This window comes from Triticum urartu, chromosome 1 (genome assembly GCF_003073215.2).
Source record: "Triticum urartu cultivar G1812 chromosome 1, Tu2.1, whole genome shotgun sequence".
NCBI lineage: Eukaryota > Viridiplantae > Streptophyta > Magnoliopsida > Poales > Poaceae > Triticum > Triticum urartu.
Genome location: NC_053022.1, coordinates 564,878,012 through 564,898,214, shown reverse-complemented (window position 1 = coordinate 564,898,214; position 20,203 = coordinate 564,878,012). Strand labels below are relative to the sequence as shown.

Genomic DNA, 20,203 nt, shown 5'->3' with positions numbered 1-20,203 from the left:
GTATCCCTTTATTTACCCCCTTATGTGACATTATGAGCCAGTGAAAACATAATAGTTCATTACTTATATAATTATTTATGGCAGCAATCCTTTGTGATCATGCATATTTTTTGATACATATATATGTATAACATATTGGAATAAATTTCAGTATGAGACAATGATAGGAAGAGAAAGAACATATAGCGATACAAAAGACGAAACTTACGGTAGAAGGGGAAGGGCTGATGGCCTCGTTCTGCCGCTGACGGACCATTGACGGTCCATCGCTCGTGGCTCACTGGACGGCCGGAGGTGGCCATGCCTCACGGCTCACGTCCTGACCGAAGATCGCAGGTGGAGAACAGGAGTCACTCGCGGCTCACCAGACGGCCGGAGGTGGCCCTGTCTCACGCCTAACGCCCAGGCCAAAGATCGTAGGCGGAGGCCAGGATGAGGCTGTGGCGGAGGAAAAAAAGTTGAACTGACGAGCTGAAAGTTGGGAAGGCAGACAAGTCCAAGGAGAAGATCAAGGGATTTCTTCGATGCATTACGATCAGAGAAGATATTTAGGACTTTCTATTCCTGTTCGACCTAGCCTATTGTTTTTCTTTTTCTTTTTGAGAAGATCCTAGCCCATTGTTACACGAATCAGGTGATACATGGGCCTGTAGTCAAACTCCAACAGTTTTTTGTTCAGAGGCATGTTGTACGTATGCCTGGGTCAATTTGCTACGAAATTCCTGTGTAGTCAAACGACTACACATGCTTAACGTGGCTTCGCCACTGCAAGGCCACAAACCTATATTACAGGTACCAAGGCAAAAGTTAATGTCTTCTAAGTCAATGTTGCAAGCCAGCTTGTCTCCTTATTTGTCGTGTAAATTAATGTGTATTCTTTTCTTCCATGCACATCAATCCAATCCTCCCACTCCCGCATACATGTGAGGGATAGTTAATGTCTTTTTTTGCTAGTACTACGAGGCAAACATCATTAATATTGCATCGATTAGTGTTAGTGGCCTTGTATATCTATAAATTGTTATTTTGATAGTGGCCTTGTATATAAAAATGAAGGGAGTATCTTGGTTTAGTCAGCTTCAGGTTCACGGCCAGGATGGTGGATTCCTTCTTCTTCTTCGATCCGGCGAGGTCGTCATGTGCCCGTGCATCTCACCTTCAAGCACACTCCATGCTGCAGAGTCTGGTGTTGTGGCTCCATTCTCTCTCAGTCCTGTTTTTCTTTACTCTCCCTTGGTTACTGTTTGCCTTAATCTTGATTTGTTTTGTCGGTTCATGCAGTTCATTACTTCTTTCTTTGCTGGATGTTTGGCGCGCTGATGCTGCATGGAAGCATTGGAAGCGAAAATAAAATCTTCACATACCTCCTGTAAGTGCATCTCCCGGTCTTAATTTGGGTTGCTCTCGGTCTCGCTTACCTGTTCTGCTTCGCCCATCCTTCAGAGTTAGGTTCATGAGGTCAGATAATGTACTGCCGTTTATTTTACCCAACTGCTACATTGAAGATCGAGGAGTACAAGTGTGTATTAATCTGAAAACAAAGTGTTACAACTTTCATTTTGAACTTGTCTGTGCAAGTGGATAAAGTGGTCATATATCGGCCTGCACTTTTGGACCAAAACCAGTTATACATGGGCTCCAGAGGAAAAGGAAACCCCACCTGAACTTTTAGCTTTCCGTATATGTGTGATCACTTGCTGAGTTTTCCCCACATGATAGCTTTTCTTACGAATTCGTGGGATTTTATATTTTAATCAGGTCTCGCAGTTTTGAGTTTTAATTCATGTGCAATAGTCACAAACAGATCTGTCTTGCATTCAAAATATTACAGGTTTGAACTTATTTACATTTCTGTTAAATTTACCAATGTCAGCCAGTGTGAGAGCAAAGTTTTTCTTTGACTATTCTAAATTTTCCTTTGACTCTTCTGAATCTGTAAATGGAACATGAATTCTTAATACATATATGCCATCTATAGAAAAAGATGACCTCATGCAGTCATGCCACTGTGCAACACCACGACGATGAACAGCACCCAGTGAACACTGAACAAGTCTCAAATCAATATGCGTTTGCGATTTGTGGTTCTGTCCTATTTTAGGGTTGTATCTCTTCTATAATCTTTTGGTAATTTTGTGGATTAGGAAGTTTAATTCTTTTCCTATGATAGTTTAATAGTAGTCAAGATATGAGATTTGCATGTCCATTTTACACTTCTATTATAGGTCTTGAGTATTATGCCCGTTCAAGAAGTAGAAAACCAAGCCTCTCCAGCAAAATTTTCAATATTAAGGGGGAAATCTGAAGGTGTATAAGTTAAACACAGATCTCTAGATACATTCAGTATTAAGTTTTATTTATACATTCCATTATAACTACACATGGGAAATACGGATGAGGTGCCTGATGTCAGCTGCAATCACAGATCTAAGAATCACCTTTTTAAATGTGATTGATAAAATTATCAAAGAGTAACTGTGTGACCCACTACATAGAAAAGTGTAAGAACGACACACCTAGAATTAACCCTGAATGTTATCAAGTTCAGATATTACCATTATTGTATATAGATTCAAGCAGTGTGCTGTAGAGGTTTGTGAAGCAGTAGCATAGGATAGATTTTCTTTAGCATGGTTCAAATCACCATTGCATGAAATAAGAACATACCCATTACTTATGTAAAATCGTACAGGAGAGGAAGGACGTTTACCAGACTGAACTTGTTATTCTGCAAACTTATATTGACACAGACTGTTGACTGGGTCTCTGGCTTGGTGCTACCTGTATGAGGTACCCCCTTATGGTGTTGTTGGTGCCATTTTTATTGGCCTGCTGGTACTGTGGTACATATTCAGTTAATCACTCAGAGTTATAGGAATATAGGCAAGACTGAAATATGTGTTCATCTGGAAGCCTGTAGAGGCTAAACAATATTTTAGTGATCTTGGATGCTATCACCTACATAGGCTTTTTTCCCGTAATAGTGTGCTTCCAGTTTTTTTTTTCATGGACAGTCAGATAGTATTTCACCTAGCTCTTCCAGTTTGTAGTTTGTTGGTTCATGGACGGCCAGATGGTATCTCACCTAGCCGGCCTGCTTTCAAGTATCAGTTTGCTAAGCAGGCAAATGCCTCTGCAATTTTCGCTAGCACTTATAATACATCAATTGGTTTCTTATTGTCGAAATTTGAAGACCTATGAATTAGAAGAATGTCCTTTTTATAGGATGCCTATACTTAGAGGCTTATAGTTGAGTGCTAGCATAGCCCGCGCGGTGGCACGCCGCGCCCAATACCGTACATGTGTATATGTTATTTTGACTCATGTGATGAACAATAAGGTCTTCATGTGTGTAAGCTTGTTGTTTAACTCGGTAGTCACAAGAAAGCAGGCTATGCACACGAACGATTTCGAAAGGATACGTTTATTATCATCACAAGTGCTACATCTTGCAAGATGCAAAGTACATCCCCTCTCCCCGCGAGTTCAGTGGGTCACCATCACGACGCTAGCTGATTCAGATTGTCGTTGACATGGTATCCTATGGCCATAATTTGGATCCATTGCCGAAAGTGTGTGATATGGATGTAAGCTAGTTCTGATCATGGTAGGTCGTCCTTCGGGCAATTGGTGTAGACCAAGAAGGTACTGACGGGCCTGTGTTTGATCGACACGTGCATTAGTTTGGAAGATCACTGGGTAAAAATTTTGTGTGGCTCCGGCCGGCGTCTGTTTGCAAAATTTTTGAACTTAGTTTGTTATCGCGTGTGTGTGTGCATGTAGCTATTTTGTGTACTTACTGCGGTGCGCGTGGGCTGTCGTTGTCCCGTTGACCTACATATGCATGGGCCCTCTGCAATTTGCTCTGTGATTTGTTTTTGTTTGTTTTTTGATCAACCAACTGTCTGTCGGGCGGGAGAGAGGGATTGGCTGTTTCGCTTTTGCCGTTGATGGGGGCGTGCAAGGCGCTGTTTTCGGGATAACGTGACCACATGCACGTATCTTCCAGGATTCTCTCCTGCCGCTTAAGCTGGGCGATTACATTTTTTTACGTTCGCATGTGTAAGTCATTGTTGGTGTTGACACATACTTAGGGAGTTTGATTTCTTTTTAATGCGTGCATGGGTTGGTACTGTTGGCGTCGACACAGCATGGGATTACATGCGTGTTTTACCGTGCTGCCGCTTAATCCGTAGTTTCTCGATCACAGCATGTGCGTGTTTTCTTTTTTTTTAGCAACAGTACAGACACAAGCGCTCATATACACGTGCATACACTCATCCTTATGAACGCACACACGCACACCCTATCCCTATGAGCACCTTCGAGAGACTGAGCCGCCGTTGGCGCCGACGGAAACGTCACCTTCCACTTGCCGGAAATCCTGCGAATCGTGCGTGTATAAATAGGAGTAAGATTTGTTCCCGTTTAACGACCAAGCGAGACAACCTACCACACGGCTCCCCTTTCCTCTTCCTCTCCTCTCCCGTTCTTTCCCAACGTACGCCGGCCAAACTGTCTATCGGCAACGTCATGGAAGCCAAGGAGGTGAGCCAGAGAGAAACAGCCCCGGCGATGGGGACCTGGACTTGCTCTCCCGGTTCATGGCGGCCATGGGCAAGGATGACGGCGGCGGCAAGCTCCCCGTCGTGTTCCACATGCCGGAAGCCAAGCGCCGGTTCCCACGGGATGTGGTTGTCAGCTCGTGCCGGAGCACTGGCTCGGTAACGGCGGCGAGTTCGCGGCAGTGGACGCGGCGCAGTACCTCGGGAAGGAGATGTCCCACGTGCAGATGAAGACAGGCGCAGCAGCCGTTGTCCAGAAGTTCAGGTTGAACGCGGTGGCGCCGATGTCGTGCCCAGGATCTTGCAATGGTTCAAGGACGACAGGCAGGATAGGATCAAGGCACACTCCTGCCCTCGCATGAAAGTCGCGCCACCGACGGCAACAGGACGAAGGCTTGCCGGAGCGCCCATGGACAGGATAGTGAAGCAGAGCCTGAACATGAACATGAGGTCCATCATGCGGTGAGCTACGGCGTCCGTGGACATGACCAACGCTAAGCAGCTCCTGGGACGCCATGGACGCAGCGAGGCCGTGAGTTCCACACTTATGTTGATGGCTGTGGCTATAATGCAAGCAGCGAGAGGAAGCACCTATATATATATATATATATATATATATATATATATATATATAGGATTCCTGAACGCCCCATATCAGAGACTAAGGCGGCGATAAACAACCGGAAACATCGATAGGAGGCGGCATCTAGAAAATACGTTTAGAGCGGCACCGCTCAGTAGATTCCACACAATGCATTCGTGTCAATCCCTCAAACGGAAGTCCAGTCAAACCACAGCGTGCCAACCTCTTAGTACCCCAACACAAACGAAAAGAAAACGGGCACTACCTTTGACCAGACAACACGCAGATCAATTTCTTTAACCAGGCCACGTGCACACAGGACAACGCCATGCATGCAAGGATCAGTTCAAATAGAAACGGCCAAAACGAAGGACGTAGTCAAATTAGAGTTTCCATGCAGCGCAGATGGGGCAGATGGAATGTCTCCAAGTCAGGACCTAAATTGCTGCATCCACCAGAGCCGTACCCCGCCATTTCACACACGTTCAAAAAATTTGAATCAAATAAGTGAATCCACCAAGCAATTCTACCCCACCCCATACCAAAATAATAGCACGTGTCCCATTCAAACTTCACCATGAGTCACTTTCATCCAAATGGCTGATTCTCACGGCGAAAACTTTGGCTGGAATAGATGCTTGGGTTTTTTCTAATGTGGTGCAAATTTTGTGTTGTTCTTATGGCCCATGGTCATATGTAAAGTATTCCAATGCATTTCCACATATCAGTTTTTTTATTCTTCACGTAACACATGTTCATGTCCAATCAGGGATGGATTCAAGTGGTGTTCATGTCCAATCAGGGATGGATTCAAGTGGTGCTGGGACATGTACATAAATGGAGTTCATTATATATGGAGACAGGTTTTGAATTGGGGTTTGATTCTGATGTAAATTGCACTACGACTACATCACAAAGACAAACCCAGCTGAAGAATCAATACCTTGGTTCTAAGAAGATAACAAAACTAGATGTATCTTTATGAATTACTTTGCCACGAATCAAGTCTTGGGACGACTTACCAGATATTTTTATAGAAAACTAAATAGCTTATCAATCCTTATGGCGCGGCGTGCCGCCGCGCACTACCTGCTAGTTCTCGGTCCGGGGCGTTGCCTTTGGTTAGGCCACCCCATGATCCGAATTGTATCCCACTTTCTGTGGTTTTTGATGAATAAAATTGGCGTTACCGCTCAAAAAAAAAACTGCTGCCGCACAGGCGCATATATTCTACCCTGAAAAGTGAAAAGCAGAGGGAAATGCTTGTGGCCTAGCAAGTAGTTTATGGCTTTATTCATCCATGCATCATCAATGTTTGAGGAACCAACCAAATTCTGAAGCACGTAAGAAGGGACAGTTCCAACTTCCAAAGGCAGAGCTGAAGAAGCACCCGCCTTTTCCCTTGATCCGTACGTACTGCTCACCACAACAGCTCTAGTTCCAGCGCGCAAGATTTTCATCGGCATCAAGCAGTTCATCTACCGACACAGTGCGTTCGTTCATCTACCTTAAATGAATCCAATAATGTAAAAGTAAAATAAAATTGAAGCCGTGCCCCGTAGGGCTCCGATTCATTTCTCGAGTAGAAGAGAGATGCACCACACACAAATAAGAAGCAGCGATCAACTGTTAGTCTGTGGTGGCCGGCATTTTTATTTGATGCTACAACGCCGGCCTGAACCAAATATTGCAAAAGGGGCGGATCAAGAGAGGAGAATGTGAGAATATATAGAACAGAGGCTACTACAGTGAGGTCGTCAGCACAGCATGCACACAGGTGAGCTGTGACATGAAGAGAAGATCTAGGGTCTGCTTTCTGAAAACCTTAGTTGTGGGAAGATGAATGAGCACAGTTGATTGAGTTGTGTCAGGAGTTGCGAGCCCCCACAGATGACACAAATTTTGAGGTGAGTCGACCCAATGGCTGGTGAGTTGCTCCCAAAGAGGCTGCGAAGTACTGGAGTAGTAGATGATCAGTAGTCGCAGAATCAGAGCAAAAGGGGCACTGATCGATCCATCCGTCAACGCAATTCCCCTCCTTAACGGACGGTCGTTGGTGATTCTTGCGAGCGAGCCACTGTAGTTTGTTACTAGATGCAGAAGCATTTAATAATAATTACTAATCCCTGTATCAAAATATAAGATGTTTTTTGACACTATCATAATGTCAAAAAACATCTTATGTTTTGATACATAGGAGTTCTCGTTGCTTGTAAAAGATTGCATTATAGACCAAAGAGATATATGATGCTGCTGATTCTTGCTGAATGCTCAATACAGTAGAGCTGTTTGTTTTAACCCAAGGTGGGAGATTGGGCATAACGACAGACAGTGGTTTCTACCGATTCCGTACGGCATATGATGAGACATTGAGGAGCTTTGCAAATGGAAAGCAAGATCCTTCTTTTTCTTTTTGTCTACTACTCCCTTCGTCGTATAATATAAGAGCGTTTTTGACACTACTTGAACCCTGTTGCAGTTGGTCAGTCAAATGCAAAGCGCCCGGTGAAGAAGCTCGGCACGGTTTCTCATCGTAACACAAATGAAGGCAGAGATGCACTTGAATGCCGGCAAGGTTCTCTAGTGGATGAGTAGGAAATCACAAATTGGGACGTGATGGAGAAGGGTAACTGCTCCGACGACGACAGCCAGGAGCTCACCAGCCATGATAACAGAGTGCATCCTCGCCGCCCCCGACCAACCCATGGGAAGAGGAGAAGAGAAGCCGTGAAGCAGATACCACTGCCACGGCGCCGGTAGCCATGGAGCACATTTCTCCGGTGGTGCTCCAGTTAGGAGTTTGCACCAGTTGTTGTTGTGCCCATATAAGCCTAGCGTCTGTGCAGCTAATTCCTCTCTTTCAATAACCTTTTGTGAGCATCCAAATGTCCGCCCTGTGGTCAAATTGTGTATAAAATTGCATCAGAAGATTGAAGTCCACTTAGGATTGTATGTGTCGTTGTGAAAGAAAAAAATTAGCACCAAAATAGACAAGCGACATTCAAAACGTCAGTAAGGTTTAGGGTGATGAAACCCAAGGCGAAAGGACCTTTACAGAGAGATGGTGATGAAACCCAAGGCGAAAGGACCTTTGCTTCCCAGGCCCCCGGATATTGCTAATGGGGCTTGGGCTCCATTAAGCCTATTTTTTTTAAAAAAAAACCAAATCTATAGGTTTCAACTACTTGTTTGCAAAGTTTCATGTCAAAATACATTTTTATGCGAGCTACACAAAAATAACAAAATCATGTACTATTCACTATAAAAGTACATGATTTTTTTTCTGTACAGCTCACATCAAAACATATTTTATAATGAAATTTTACACACATCAAGTATACATCTATAAGTACTGGTGTATTTATTTCCAGATCTCCTTTTTGATACTTAAGAAGTGGATTTTTGAATTTTTGAAGAATTCGGGCTCCAAGCCTCACTCGCCCAGTCCTTCTTATTTACGCCTTCCTGAAATAAAATGATTGAAATCTTTAGAAGCAAACTTCAATCGCTGTAAGACTGTGATGAGACCCCCAATATCAATATGCCTTTCTGAAATGCGACAAAAATGGTAAGACATTAAGCAAATGCCTCTGTGACCAGGAATCATATTACAAAATACTCCTGAGCACTGTTGGTAGACCAGGATGAGTTGCAGTAAGGATGAACTGAGTCTTGACACTTCAATCGTGAGCACGCTTTGAGAAGAGAAAAAGAGAAACCAGGCTTTGAGCATTGTTCTGTCCTGGGAAGGTCTACCAGAAAATACTCTATCTACTTGTACCACCAGGGTGGGGTTCTGAAACCGAAAGCACAAGGTTCATGCAGGAAAAGCACACACACGATGGGCATGAAGGGCTGGCCGGCCCAACAGAAAGCCAAGGACTCCCTTTCCCAGTCGCGCAGCTATAAAATCCTGGCCCAAACCAAGGCAGTAGTTCCACAGCCTACTCCTGGCTTCTGAATCGTAACCAACGCCACCTCCCTGCTATGCTAGTATTGTTTTCAGCTGTTGTTGTGCAGGCACTGAAAGTGAGTGTTGGATGAAAGCAAACTGGGAAATCCATCTCAAAGTGTTGATGTTTCCAGTTTGTTTTTCTCCAATATCTCATTTTCGGTAGATTTACCTAATGATCTGGGGGTACCTACATGACGGATGCGCCGTACATGCGCCACTTGAAGTGAGAGTTCGATGGAACTGAACCACCTCCGGTCAACCGCCTGTTGATTTGGGTGTTGTTCGGTTTCCTCTAATATCTCACTTTGAATGGTCCATCTCCCAAATGGTTGCAAGGATTGGTTGGAGGGGGCCAGGCTCAGTTACCAGGTTGAGTTACTTGATGCTTGCTTCCGATAATCCGATTACACAGCTTATGCCTCGACACACTGCAGAATTCTAGGTTTCCTGTCCTATGTGAGGTAGGTAACTAATCCCCTTCTTTTTACTGTGTTCCGGAGGACCTTGATACACGAAAGAATCAGCTCACAGTTGTGGTCGTCGCAATTCTCTAAAACCTTCTGCACCAAACATTTTGCAAATCGGACTTTCATCATTGCCTGCAAAGTAGAAGCTGCATGTCAGAAGACTGAAATGCCCAAATTCAAGCTTTATAGCAACATAGACATAACATCCACACTTTGCACCTTGAAGCAGCTTACGAGGAAATGAAGAACACGTTCACACATATAGCATGCTAAAACAGCTTCAGTTCGTCATCAAGACAAACAAAACAAGAAATAGCTTGTGCAAATAATGATTCCAAAATTCAGTAGCCATAACACGCACGAGCTAAATACATAGCTCATGTAGTCAATAAATAACTACATACACAGAGTATGTTCTGCAACAAAGAACCAGTACACTTTAGACAGCTGGTTAGACATACACCTGTAATGGCCCATTCTCATCAGCAGTACCAAACATATCAATAGAATCTGGCACTCCTCGGGAGAATCAAAAGAAAGGCACTTCTGGTTTCCTCAGTTGCAAGACATGCTACAAAATAAGAAACAGAAAACCCTTCGCATAAGTGAGGTACAAGCCACTTTCAACTAGGTAATGGCTAGTTTCTACAGCAATACGAGAAAATGGTAAACATAAAAAAAAATGTCCATAACTAGTATTCATCTATGGGCATGATAGATTCCCAACAAATCAAAACCCTTTCCACCTTGAAGCAGCAGATGAGGAAAAGAAGAACAGTTTCACACATATAGCATGCTAAACAACTTGTATCCCTCAAAACAAGAAATAACCTGTGCCAATGGTGATTCTAAACTTCAGCAGCCATATCTTGGACTATATGGAGATGCAGGAATAATATTGCGCTTCAGAGGAAACAGATTAATGGTCCTATTATCCTCATTAAAATTGCAGATGAAGGTGGAAAGTCGAAGGGTGTTGATACTGGGGGCAAGACTCATAGAACAGGTGGCAAGTGAGGTCTATAGGGCCTCGCAATGATGGAGACCAGGAGTGCTCAAAATTTGTGGTTGATGCTGAACTTCTGCTGGATTTGGATGCTACAGCTTGCTTTAGCTTTGCCCTGTAGTCTTAATTTGTGTATTGGGTTTTGAACTGTTGCCCTGGAGTCTGTCTGATGAGTTTCAAACTCTGCTAGCCTGCAATATGTGTGCCCTGCTGCGCCATTTGGAGTCTGGTTCTCTTCCCTGGCGAGCTATGATGAAGCTTGGGTTCATTCTTCTCTTCCCATTGGTTGGTCGAGGGCACCCTTTGCTGTTGTGCCCACCCATATGACAGCTTCCCCTGTTGGTGGGTATGACTGTTAGTTATACTGGACTTGTGACACTTGTCCAATCCTTTTTACATACAACTCCTAACTGGCTTTGCTCTTTGATTTGATGGAGCTCGAATAATTTTGATTTGCGCGAGCAATACGTCTCGTATTTCTAAGCGGAGACAGCTGTAGTAGGTGTATAAATAAATTGTTTCCAGACACAAAATAGAAAATAGGATCAAAGAAAACGGAGCTTGTATTCATAACTTTTCAAAGCAGCCGGCACGTGTTAGGAGTGATATGTATGGTCTCATTTTTTGGATGACATGGAACACTTTGAGGTAACCCTGAGCACTGCTTGAGAAGAGAAGACAAGAAAAGGAGAAACTAGGCTTGGGCACTGTTCTCATGTCCTGGGGTGCTTAAGCTGAGGTCTACTAGAAAAATACTCTTATCTACTTGTACCACCAGGGTTCTCAAACCGAAAGCACAGGTGGAACGTGTTCATGCCTGCAGGACGCGCACACACGATGGGCATGAAGGGCTGGCTGGCTCAACAGAAAGCCAGGACTCTCCTTTCCAAGTTGCCATAGGGCTATAAAATCCTGAACCAAACCAAACAGCAGTTTCATTCACAGCTTACTCCTGGCTTCAGAATCGTAACTAAAAGCGCCACTTCCCTGGTATGCCAGTATGATTTCCAAGTGTCGTTGTGCTGGCACCGAAAGTGAGTATTGGAGGAAAGCATACTGGAAATCCGTGTCAAAGTGTTGATGTCTTCAGTTTGTTTTTCTCCAATATCTCACTTTGGGTCGCATTTGCCTGATGATCTAAGAAGTGCCTATGATAGATGCACCGTACATACATGTGCCACTTGAAGTGAGAGTTAGATGAAACTGAACCAACCTCCGGTCTACCGCCTGTTGATTGATTCGGGGTTCAGTTTCCTCTAATATCTCACTTTGAATGGTCCATCTGGCAAAATGGCTAAAAGGATTGGTTGGAGGGAGCCGGGCTCAACTACCTTGGTTGAATTGCTCGATGCTTGCTGCCGATACACAGCTTATGCCTCCTCACACTTCAGAAATTCCAGGTATCCTGTCCTGTATGAGGTAGGTAACTAATCCCTATCTTTTTACTGTGTTCAGGACTGAGGAGGACCTTGATACGCGAAAGAATCAGCTCACGGGTGTGGTCGTCGCAAGTCTCCAAAACCTTTCGCACCACACTTTTTGCAAACCGGTCTTTCATCATTGCCTGCAAAGCAGAACTACATGTCAGAAGACTGAAATGCCCAAATTCAAGCTTTATAGCAACAGAAATATTATCCACACTTTGCACCTTGATGCAGCTTATGAGGAAAGAACAGTTTCACACGTATACATGCTAAACAACTTCAGTTCCTCCAGACAAACAAAACAAGAATAGCTTGTGCAAATAATGATTCCAAAATTCAGCAGCCATAACACATACGAGTTAAATACATAATTTGTGTAGTCAATAGATATCGATTTTATTTCTACACAGAGCATGTTCTGCAACAAAGAACCAGTACAGTGACAGCTGGTTAGAAACACACCTGTAATGGCTCATTCTCATCAGCAGTACCAAGCATTTCATTAATTAGAATCTGGCAAAGGGCAGATGATGCCGTGGTGGAGGGCAGGTTCCACCACAACCTAGGTCGGTCTTTTCACGATATCCGCCACACAGATGCCATGCGCGTGACTGACAGACACTGCCGCCCCCGACCAACTCATGGGAAGAGGAGAAGAAAAGCCGTAAAGCAGATACCACTGCCACGGTGCATTGTTCACCATGGCCCATATTCTCCGGTGGTGCTTCCAGTTAGGAGTCTGCACCGGTTGCTGTTGTGCCCATATAAGCCTAGCGTCAGTGCAGCTGATTCTTCTCTTTCAACTTCCTATTATGAGCAGGCAAATGTCCATCCTGTGATCAAACTGAGTATAAAATTGCATCAGAAAAATGAAGTCCAATAAAGATTGTATTGCGTCGTTATAAAAGAAAGAAAACTAAATTAGCACCAAATCAGACAAGAGACATTCATTTGATTTTTTTCAAAACGTCAGCAAGGTAGAAACCTTTACAGAGAGATGGTGATGATGAAACCCAAGGCAAAAGTACCTACAAGCGTCACATGCGATTTACATGCGATTTTGGGTGAATAGTATTTGGCACTATTCACATGCGATTTTGTCTTCTTTGTTTCTACAAGCGTAGGTTGAATTAGGAGCTCAAACTTTTTGAGGCTGTATATCATACATGGATGTGTGTCTGCAAATATTTTCAGAATATTTGAACATGTTTTGTATTTTTTTTTAAATTGATCTCACCTAAGGCTAGATCCTATACTAGTCCCCCCCTCCCTAGTACCTGTCAGTGGTTATTCTGTCACACTAACCATTCAATCTCTGAAAGACTGCGATGAGACCCCAATACACCTTACTGAAACGCGAAAACAATAATTTAAGTGACCAGAAATCGCCCAGGCAACATGTTTCCCCAAGGTACATAACTTCTTGAGGCAACTGGCACGTGTTAGGAGTGATATGTATGGTCCCATTTTTGGATGACACGGAACATTATCCTTGCTAGGATAAGACGTCCAAATAAGCATGGAGTAAAGGTTGAATTGAGTCTGACACAGTGAGAAGAGTAACCTTGAGCACTCCTTGAGAAGACAAGAAAAAGAGAAACTAGGCTTGACCACTGTTCTGTCCTGTTCTAGGGCTTAAGCTAAGGTCACAAGGTTCATACCTGCAGGACGAACCCACATGATGGGCATGAAAAGGCTGGCGCAACAGAAAGCCAGGACTCTCCTTTCCCAGTTACAAGGCTATAAAATCCTGAACCGAACCATACGTTAGTCCCACAGCCTACTCCTGGCTTCTGAATCATAACCAAAAGCGCCATTTGCCCACTTCCCTGCTATGCTAGTGTTATTTTCAAGTGTTGTTGTGCAGGCACTGAAAGTGAGTGTTGGAGGAAAGCAAACTGGGAAATCCATCTCAAAGTGCTGAGGTTTCCAGTTTGTTTTTCTCCAATATCTCATTTTCGGTAGATTTACCTGATGATCTGGGGGTACCTATATGACAGATGCGCCGTGCATGTGCCACTTGAAGTGAGAGTTAGATGGAACTGAACGACCTCCGATCGGCCACCTGTTGATTTGGGTGTTGTTCAGTTTCCTCTAATATCTCACTTTGGATGGTCCATCTGCCAAATGGCTGCAGGAATTGGTTGGAGGGAGCCAGTTCAACTACCTTAGTTGAATTGGTTGATGCTTGCTGCCGATACACAGCTTATGCATCCTCACACTTCTGAAATTCCAGGTTTCCTGTGTGAGGTAACTAATCCCTATCTTTTTACTGCGTTCAGGAGGACCTTTGATATGTGAAAAAAACAGTTCACGCTTGTGGTGTCCGCAGGTCCCCAAAACCTTTTGCGCCACATATTTTGCAAACTGGTCTTTCGTCATTCATTGCCTGCAAAGCAGAGGCTACAAGTCACAAAACTGAAATTGCTCAACATACAAGCTTTGTAGTAACGAGGACATGGTAGCACTTTGCACCTTGAAGCAGCTTATGAGGAAATGAACAGTTTCACACATATACCATGCTAAACAACTTCAGTTCATCGCAACCAAACAAACAAGAGATAGTTTGTGCCAATAATGATTCCACAATTCAGTAGCCATAACATATACGAGCTAAATACAGAACTCATTGAGTCAATGAATATCATTTTTTTTCTACACAGAGCATGCTCTGCAACAAAGAACTAGTACACTTAGACAGCTGGTTAGAAACACACCTGTAATGGCTCATTCTCATCAGTAGTACCAAGCAATTCATTAATTATAATCTGGCGCTCCTCAGGAGAACCAAAAGACAGGCACTTTTTAACAACATTGGAAACGAATTTCTGTTGGCTCATCTTCACGATCTGTCCCGCAAGTTCCTTAACTATCGAGGTACGTTTCTTCTAGTTTCCATGTTGAAAGACATGCTACAGAATAAGAAACAGAAAACCATCTGCATAAGTGGGATACAGGCCACTTTCAAGTAGGCAATGGCCAGTATATAAGCCATATACCAAAAAAAAAGGGTAAACAGAAGAAAGGAGAGTAGTCCATATCTAATATCATCTATGGGCACAACAGATTCCCCAACAAATCAAAACACTTGGTAAGTACTAGGTGGAAAGTATAAACAAAACAGTAAAAGCACATGGGATAATTAGCAACTACTTCCAATCCAACAAGATATATGAACATGGAAAAACAATTACATGATATGTAACTACAACTTAGTGGAAGACAAATCCAACATAAACCGTCCCTCATTAATTTTATAGGCTCAAAATTATTCAACTGCAAATATTTACTCAGCTACTGGATAACATAATCGCCATACTGCATGATCTCTTCCATCATGGCATTTTGCATGCTTTAATCATCACAGTGCTCCAAGACTCTGGTGGTAGCCAATACAGGTAGGTGCATTCAATAAACTAGAGATAATACCCCGCACATTGCTGCGGGAATTGGTTGTAATTATTTTAGCAAGATTTTTGTTGTATGAAACATTGGTATTTAGCTAACAATATGCACTTTTGGGTTACATGGTCGCCATTCTGATCACAAACACATTTCATGATGATTACAATTCCATCAAGCTCCAAAGGCATTTGTGTTTATTGCTCCATACCAAACACTTCTAAATCCTACAGAAAAATAGGATGTCCTAAGACTGCAAACAGCTAGTCTATAACTGATTTGGAGGGTAAACGTTTAGTTTGTAGCAATACATACCTTCTGAATCACCCGGCAACCATACATTTAAAGACTCAACATTAATACATGACCCTTCAGTGATCATTAAATTAAGTTGAGAGTATTAGATAATAAGATAACTTCACAAACCATTAATAAATAAATCAAATTTCTTTGATACTGATGCCTAAGATAGTTGCCCGCATTCTGTATAACATAGTTCCCAAAAACGTCAGTCATCAACGCTCATGCTTGAGGAGTATTTCTGGAAAAATCATGTTCTCTTCAGTAGAAGATGTTTCAAGTTTCTGCTGTACAAAACGACTCCTGAATTGATCCGAGCTGCAGAGAGAGAATCATATTAGTATCCCACATAAACACAGCAATTATACTCTAAATTCAGGAAGTAATACCTGAACTCGACCACATGACATCAGCAGTTCAAAAGATCAGGTCTTATTAGTCTTGAATTTCTCCAGCAGAGAAGACCCATAACCATTATCTATAACACCATTATCAGAACTCCATGGTCACATAGTCCCTCCAGTGATACTCGTCGCCATGGATGGAATACGTGTTAGCCTATCTCCTTGCCTGGCATGGTCCTGGGCAGATGAAATAAAAGGGCTAGATGGTAGACCTTATAAATATGACATTTCCATGCCATATGCTGGTGGAATTGAAGTTCGGTTTCGATCAAGACACCCCCGGGAATCCTTCCTAAGATGTGCCTAGAGAGAACAATCCTTTCAGATTAGGCATAACAAGCATTTCATTCTTGTAGAGTAAATAATTGGATTTTTCTCAAATCTACAATTGAAGCATCTGAGGCTGCATCAATCAAGGATACACGACATAAGGAATTGTTAGATCTCCAAACGCTTTTGCTTTCTTTTCCTCTGGCTACTAAGATGTTTCAGTTCGCCAGGTTGTCTCTTGCCTGTGGAGTCAGGACGGGCGTGAGGCAAGAAGTGGAGGGAAAACTTTCCACTTTCCTAAACTAAGGACGGGAAATAAGAAGGTGAGCACATTGCCATAGAGAATTGAGCTAAGACTACAAGACTTGCCCAAGTATGGCATTCCACACAGCTAGTAATGATGCAAGATAAGCCTTTTCATATGCAGCACTATCCATGCGGCCTGAACCAGAAATTTTACTTCCCTTGCGGCCTGAACCAGAAATTTTACTTCCCTGAAGACGACTCATGCTTCCAGCTGCGCCAAGGGGAGAGTTGGGGTTTACCTGCAAGTAAGGCGCATACACTGTGTGGTATGGTATCCGCACTTTGCACCTTGAAGCAGCAGATGGGAGAAAGAAAAACAGTTTCATACATATACCATGCTAAACAACTTAAGTTCCTCAAAATTATAGACAAAAGAAGAAACAGCTTGTGCCAATAATGATTCCTAAATTCAGCGGCCATAACACAGCAGAGCTAAATTCATGTAGTCAATACATATTGATATTTTCCTCTACACAGAGCATGCTCTGCAACAAAGAACCAGTACTCTTACACAGCTGGTTGAAAACACAGGGAGCACCAAGCATTTCACTTATTAGAATCTGGCGCTATTAGCTCAGAACATATAATGGTAACTATTTAGTAAGTTAACATGAGAAAATGCAATATGGAGGTAATATCAACCAAGATGCCTTAGTACAATAGGTTTGCACAAAATCGTACAGAAGAAACAATACCATATTACCAGTATCTTGTATCTTGTAACATAGAAAAGGCAGAAAAAGTAACTCATCTTGTCCATATAGATATTACGCATATGAAAAACCATATGAACATTCTGTAGACCAAAGCAAACAAACTCTGCTAGTAATACATGGGATTTCAGAAGAAGAAACCAGCTCATTCTACAAAGAATAAGCACTGTGCAGCTCAACATGAATAGCATTACTCTTCGACTTCCTTCTTTATTTCTGCCATTAGTTCATCCTTGTAATCCTCAAACGAGCCATCATATTTACTCACTGTGCCATCCTCCACAACCCATATCTGGCTCTTCTGCTCATCGGCACAAACTCGAGATATCAACCGCGAGTCATGGCTAACCAAGACCACACCTCCAGTGAACTCATCCAGAGCATCTGCCAAAGCATCAATACTTTGCATGTCCAAGTGATTTGTAGGTTCATCCAGTAGGAGAATGTGAGGATGCGACATTGATATCGATGTGAACACAACACGGGCCTTCTGACCACCAGATAATTTAACAATGGGAGTAAGATGGTTGTGGCCTGGCAAGCCAAATTTTCCAAGCTTGGCACGGACAGCCTCCGCTTTGCTCATTCCCTCCTGGTCTGGGTGGAGCCTGAGCAGATACTGAACCGCATTTTCCTCCATCGTCAGCAAGTCAACAAAATGCTGTGAGTATCGTCCAATCCTGAGCTTCTGGCTCCTTCTTGCCTCTCCTTCAGCTGGGGTAAGATCACCAGCAAGTAAATTTAGAAGAGTAGACTTTCCTGCCCCATTGGGCCCAACAATGGCAACACGTGTTCCCATGTCAATGCCAACATCAACATCTGATAACTTGAAGTCTGGCCTGTTGGGGTAGCTGAAACCCACCTCAATGAGCTGAAGGAGGGGTGGTGTGAGCAAAGTAGGCTCTGGGAAGTGGAACTCAACTTTGTAGTCAAGCCACTTCTGTGGCAGATCCGCTGGCTTCACATTATCATCATCATTAGCCACATTCTTTCCCTTGCCCTTCCCCTTGGCAACTTCTTTATGGGCCTTTGACATCGCCTGGCCTTTAACCTTATCTTGTGCAGCCTTGCTCCCAGTCTTCCTTGCTGCTTTCATCTGCTTTTCATACAGCTCAAACTTCTTATTCATCTCCTTCCTCTTCTGCTCATACCCACTCTCAAAGTCATCAAAATTACCACGGTAAACATGCAGACTCTTATCATGCAGATGTATGATATCATTGCACACAGTGTTCAAGAAGTCCCGGTCATGGGAGACTACAATTAGGGTCTTCTTCCACTGCGAGCACAGGTACTGCTCCAACCAAAGCACAGCTCGGAGGTCCAAATGGTTGGTAGGCTCATCAAGCAGCAGTAACGTTGGCTGCATGAAGAGAGCACGGGCAAGCGAGATGCGCATCCTCCAGCCACCACTGAATGACTTTGTGGACCTTGCCTGCATCGCCTGATCAAAACCCAGCCCCGCGAGGATCTTGGACGCGCGGGCACGAGCAGCATCCGAGTCACACAGATTGAGCTTCTCGTACACCTCGGCAAGCTTCTCATTGTCATCAGGGTCGTTGGAGGCCTCAAGCTTCGCCTGCTCAACCCGGAGAGCCGTCAGCTCTTCGTTGGCCGCAACCACAGCCTCTGTTGCTGAACGGTCATCACCAACAATCTCCTGCTCCACAAGCAGCACATCGATGTTCTTGGGCACGGGCACCTGCCGCCAGGAGAGCAGCTTCAGGAGGGTAGATTTGCCCATGCCGTTGGGCCCCACGAGACCATACCGGCGACCGTGCGAGATCCGGAGCGAGGCGCCCTTGAGCAGCTCCTTCCCTCGCGCGGAGACGGAGAAGTTGTCGAGCACGATGTCCTTGATGTTCCCGTCGACGGCGGCGTCGCCGTCGGCGGCGGATCCGGGGACGCGGGCGCCGATGACAACGGAGAAGGCGTCGCGGTCGTCGCGGAGCGCCTCCCGCTTGGCGGCCTCGGCGGCCGCCGCCGCCATCATCTCGCGCTTGTCCTTCTTCTTCGCGTCCTTGTCGGAGGGCGCGAGGGCGTTGAGGTCGACGGCGGCGCGGGCCGGCTTGGCCTTGGCCTTGGCGGTGACGGCGGCGACGTCGGCCTCGTCCTCCTCGTCATCGGACGGGGGCAGGTCGATGTCGCCCATGTAGGAGGACGCGGGCGGCGCCTTGGTGGGCTTGGAGGACTTGGGTTTCGGCGCAGGCCTGGCGTTGGGCGCCGGCTTGTCCATCGAAGCTAGCATGGCGGACACGGACGGGGGCTTCTCCTTCTTGCCGGCGGCGGAGGAGGCGTTTTTGCGACTCATGGCGGCGGCGGCGGCGGCGGCGGACGGCGATGGGGGTTGGGGAATTTGGGTTTGGCTTCTACTAGGAGGGTACGAGAGAGAGGGAGATGTATCCTACTGTGAAACCATCAGACTCATGGCCCAGCCGTTAGATGTGAAATGAAGGGACAGGATCTATCCCGCTGCACCTTGCCAAGGGAGTGCCCATGTTGTAGTGTATCCACTTTGTAGTGATTTCAAAAAATACAAATGTCTTTTGTCATTGACAAAATTGCTGGATTCTGAACTTGCTTTCTAGGCACAGTTCATGTGGTTTTGCACTATTAGTCCTCTGTTGCATTAGTGTTTCTTCTTGTGACTCATTTTTGACAACAATCCACTATCTTATGATTTAGGCAATCAATAAAACACAGGCCTTGCCCATCCTTATAGCTATAGGTATTTTGCTGAGCCAAAGATGAACTATATGTAGAAGGCTAAAAGCATTGGCAAGAGTATGAGATGAGCACAAACACAAC

The 20,203-nt window shown here is 44.3% G+C and overlaps 1 protein-coding gene and 1 long non-coding RNA gene across 2 annotated transcripts; both read right to left on the bottom strand.

The window, feature by feature from the left end:
* Positions 1-8,670: 8,670 nt before the first annotated feature.
* LOC125530934 lies at positions 8,671-12,453 on the bottom strand. Its single transcript, XR_007293017.1, has 3 exons — positions 11,908-12,453; positions 10,034-10,141; positions 8,671-9,702 (listed from the first exon to the last, which is right to left on the bottom strand). It is a non-coding gene; the product is annotated as an uncharacterized LOC125530934 (long non-coding RNA).
* Positions 12,454-17,360: 4,907 nt separating this feature from the next.
* On the bottom strand, positions 17,361-19,784 carry LOC125530923 (ABC transporter F family member 4). The gene has a single exon (XM_048695340.1). The coding sequence runs from the start codon at positions 19,704-19,706 to the stop codon at positions 17,586-17,588; it is 2,121 nt and encodes a 706-aa protein (XP_048551297.1). The 5' UTR covers positions 19,707-19,784; the 3' UTR covers positions 17,361-17,585.
* Positions 19,785-20,203: the final 419 nt, after the last annotated feature.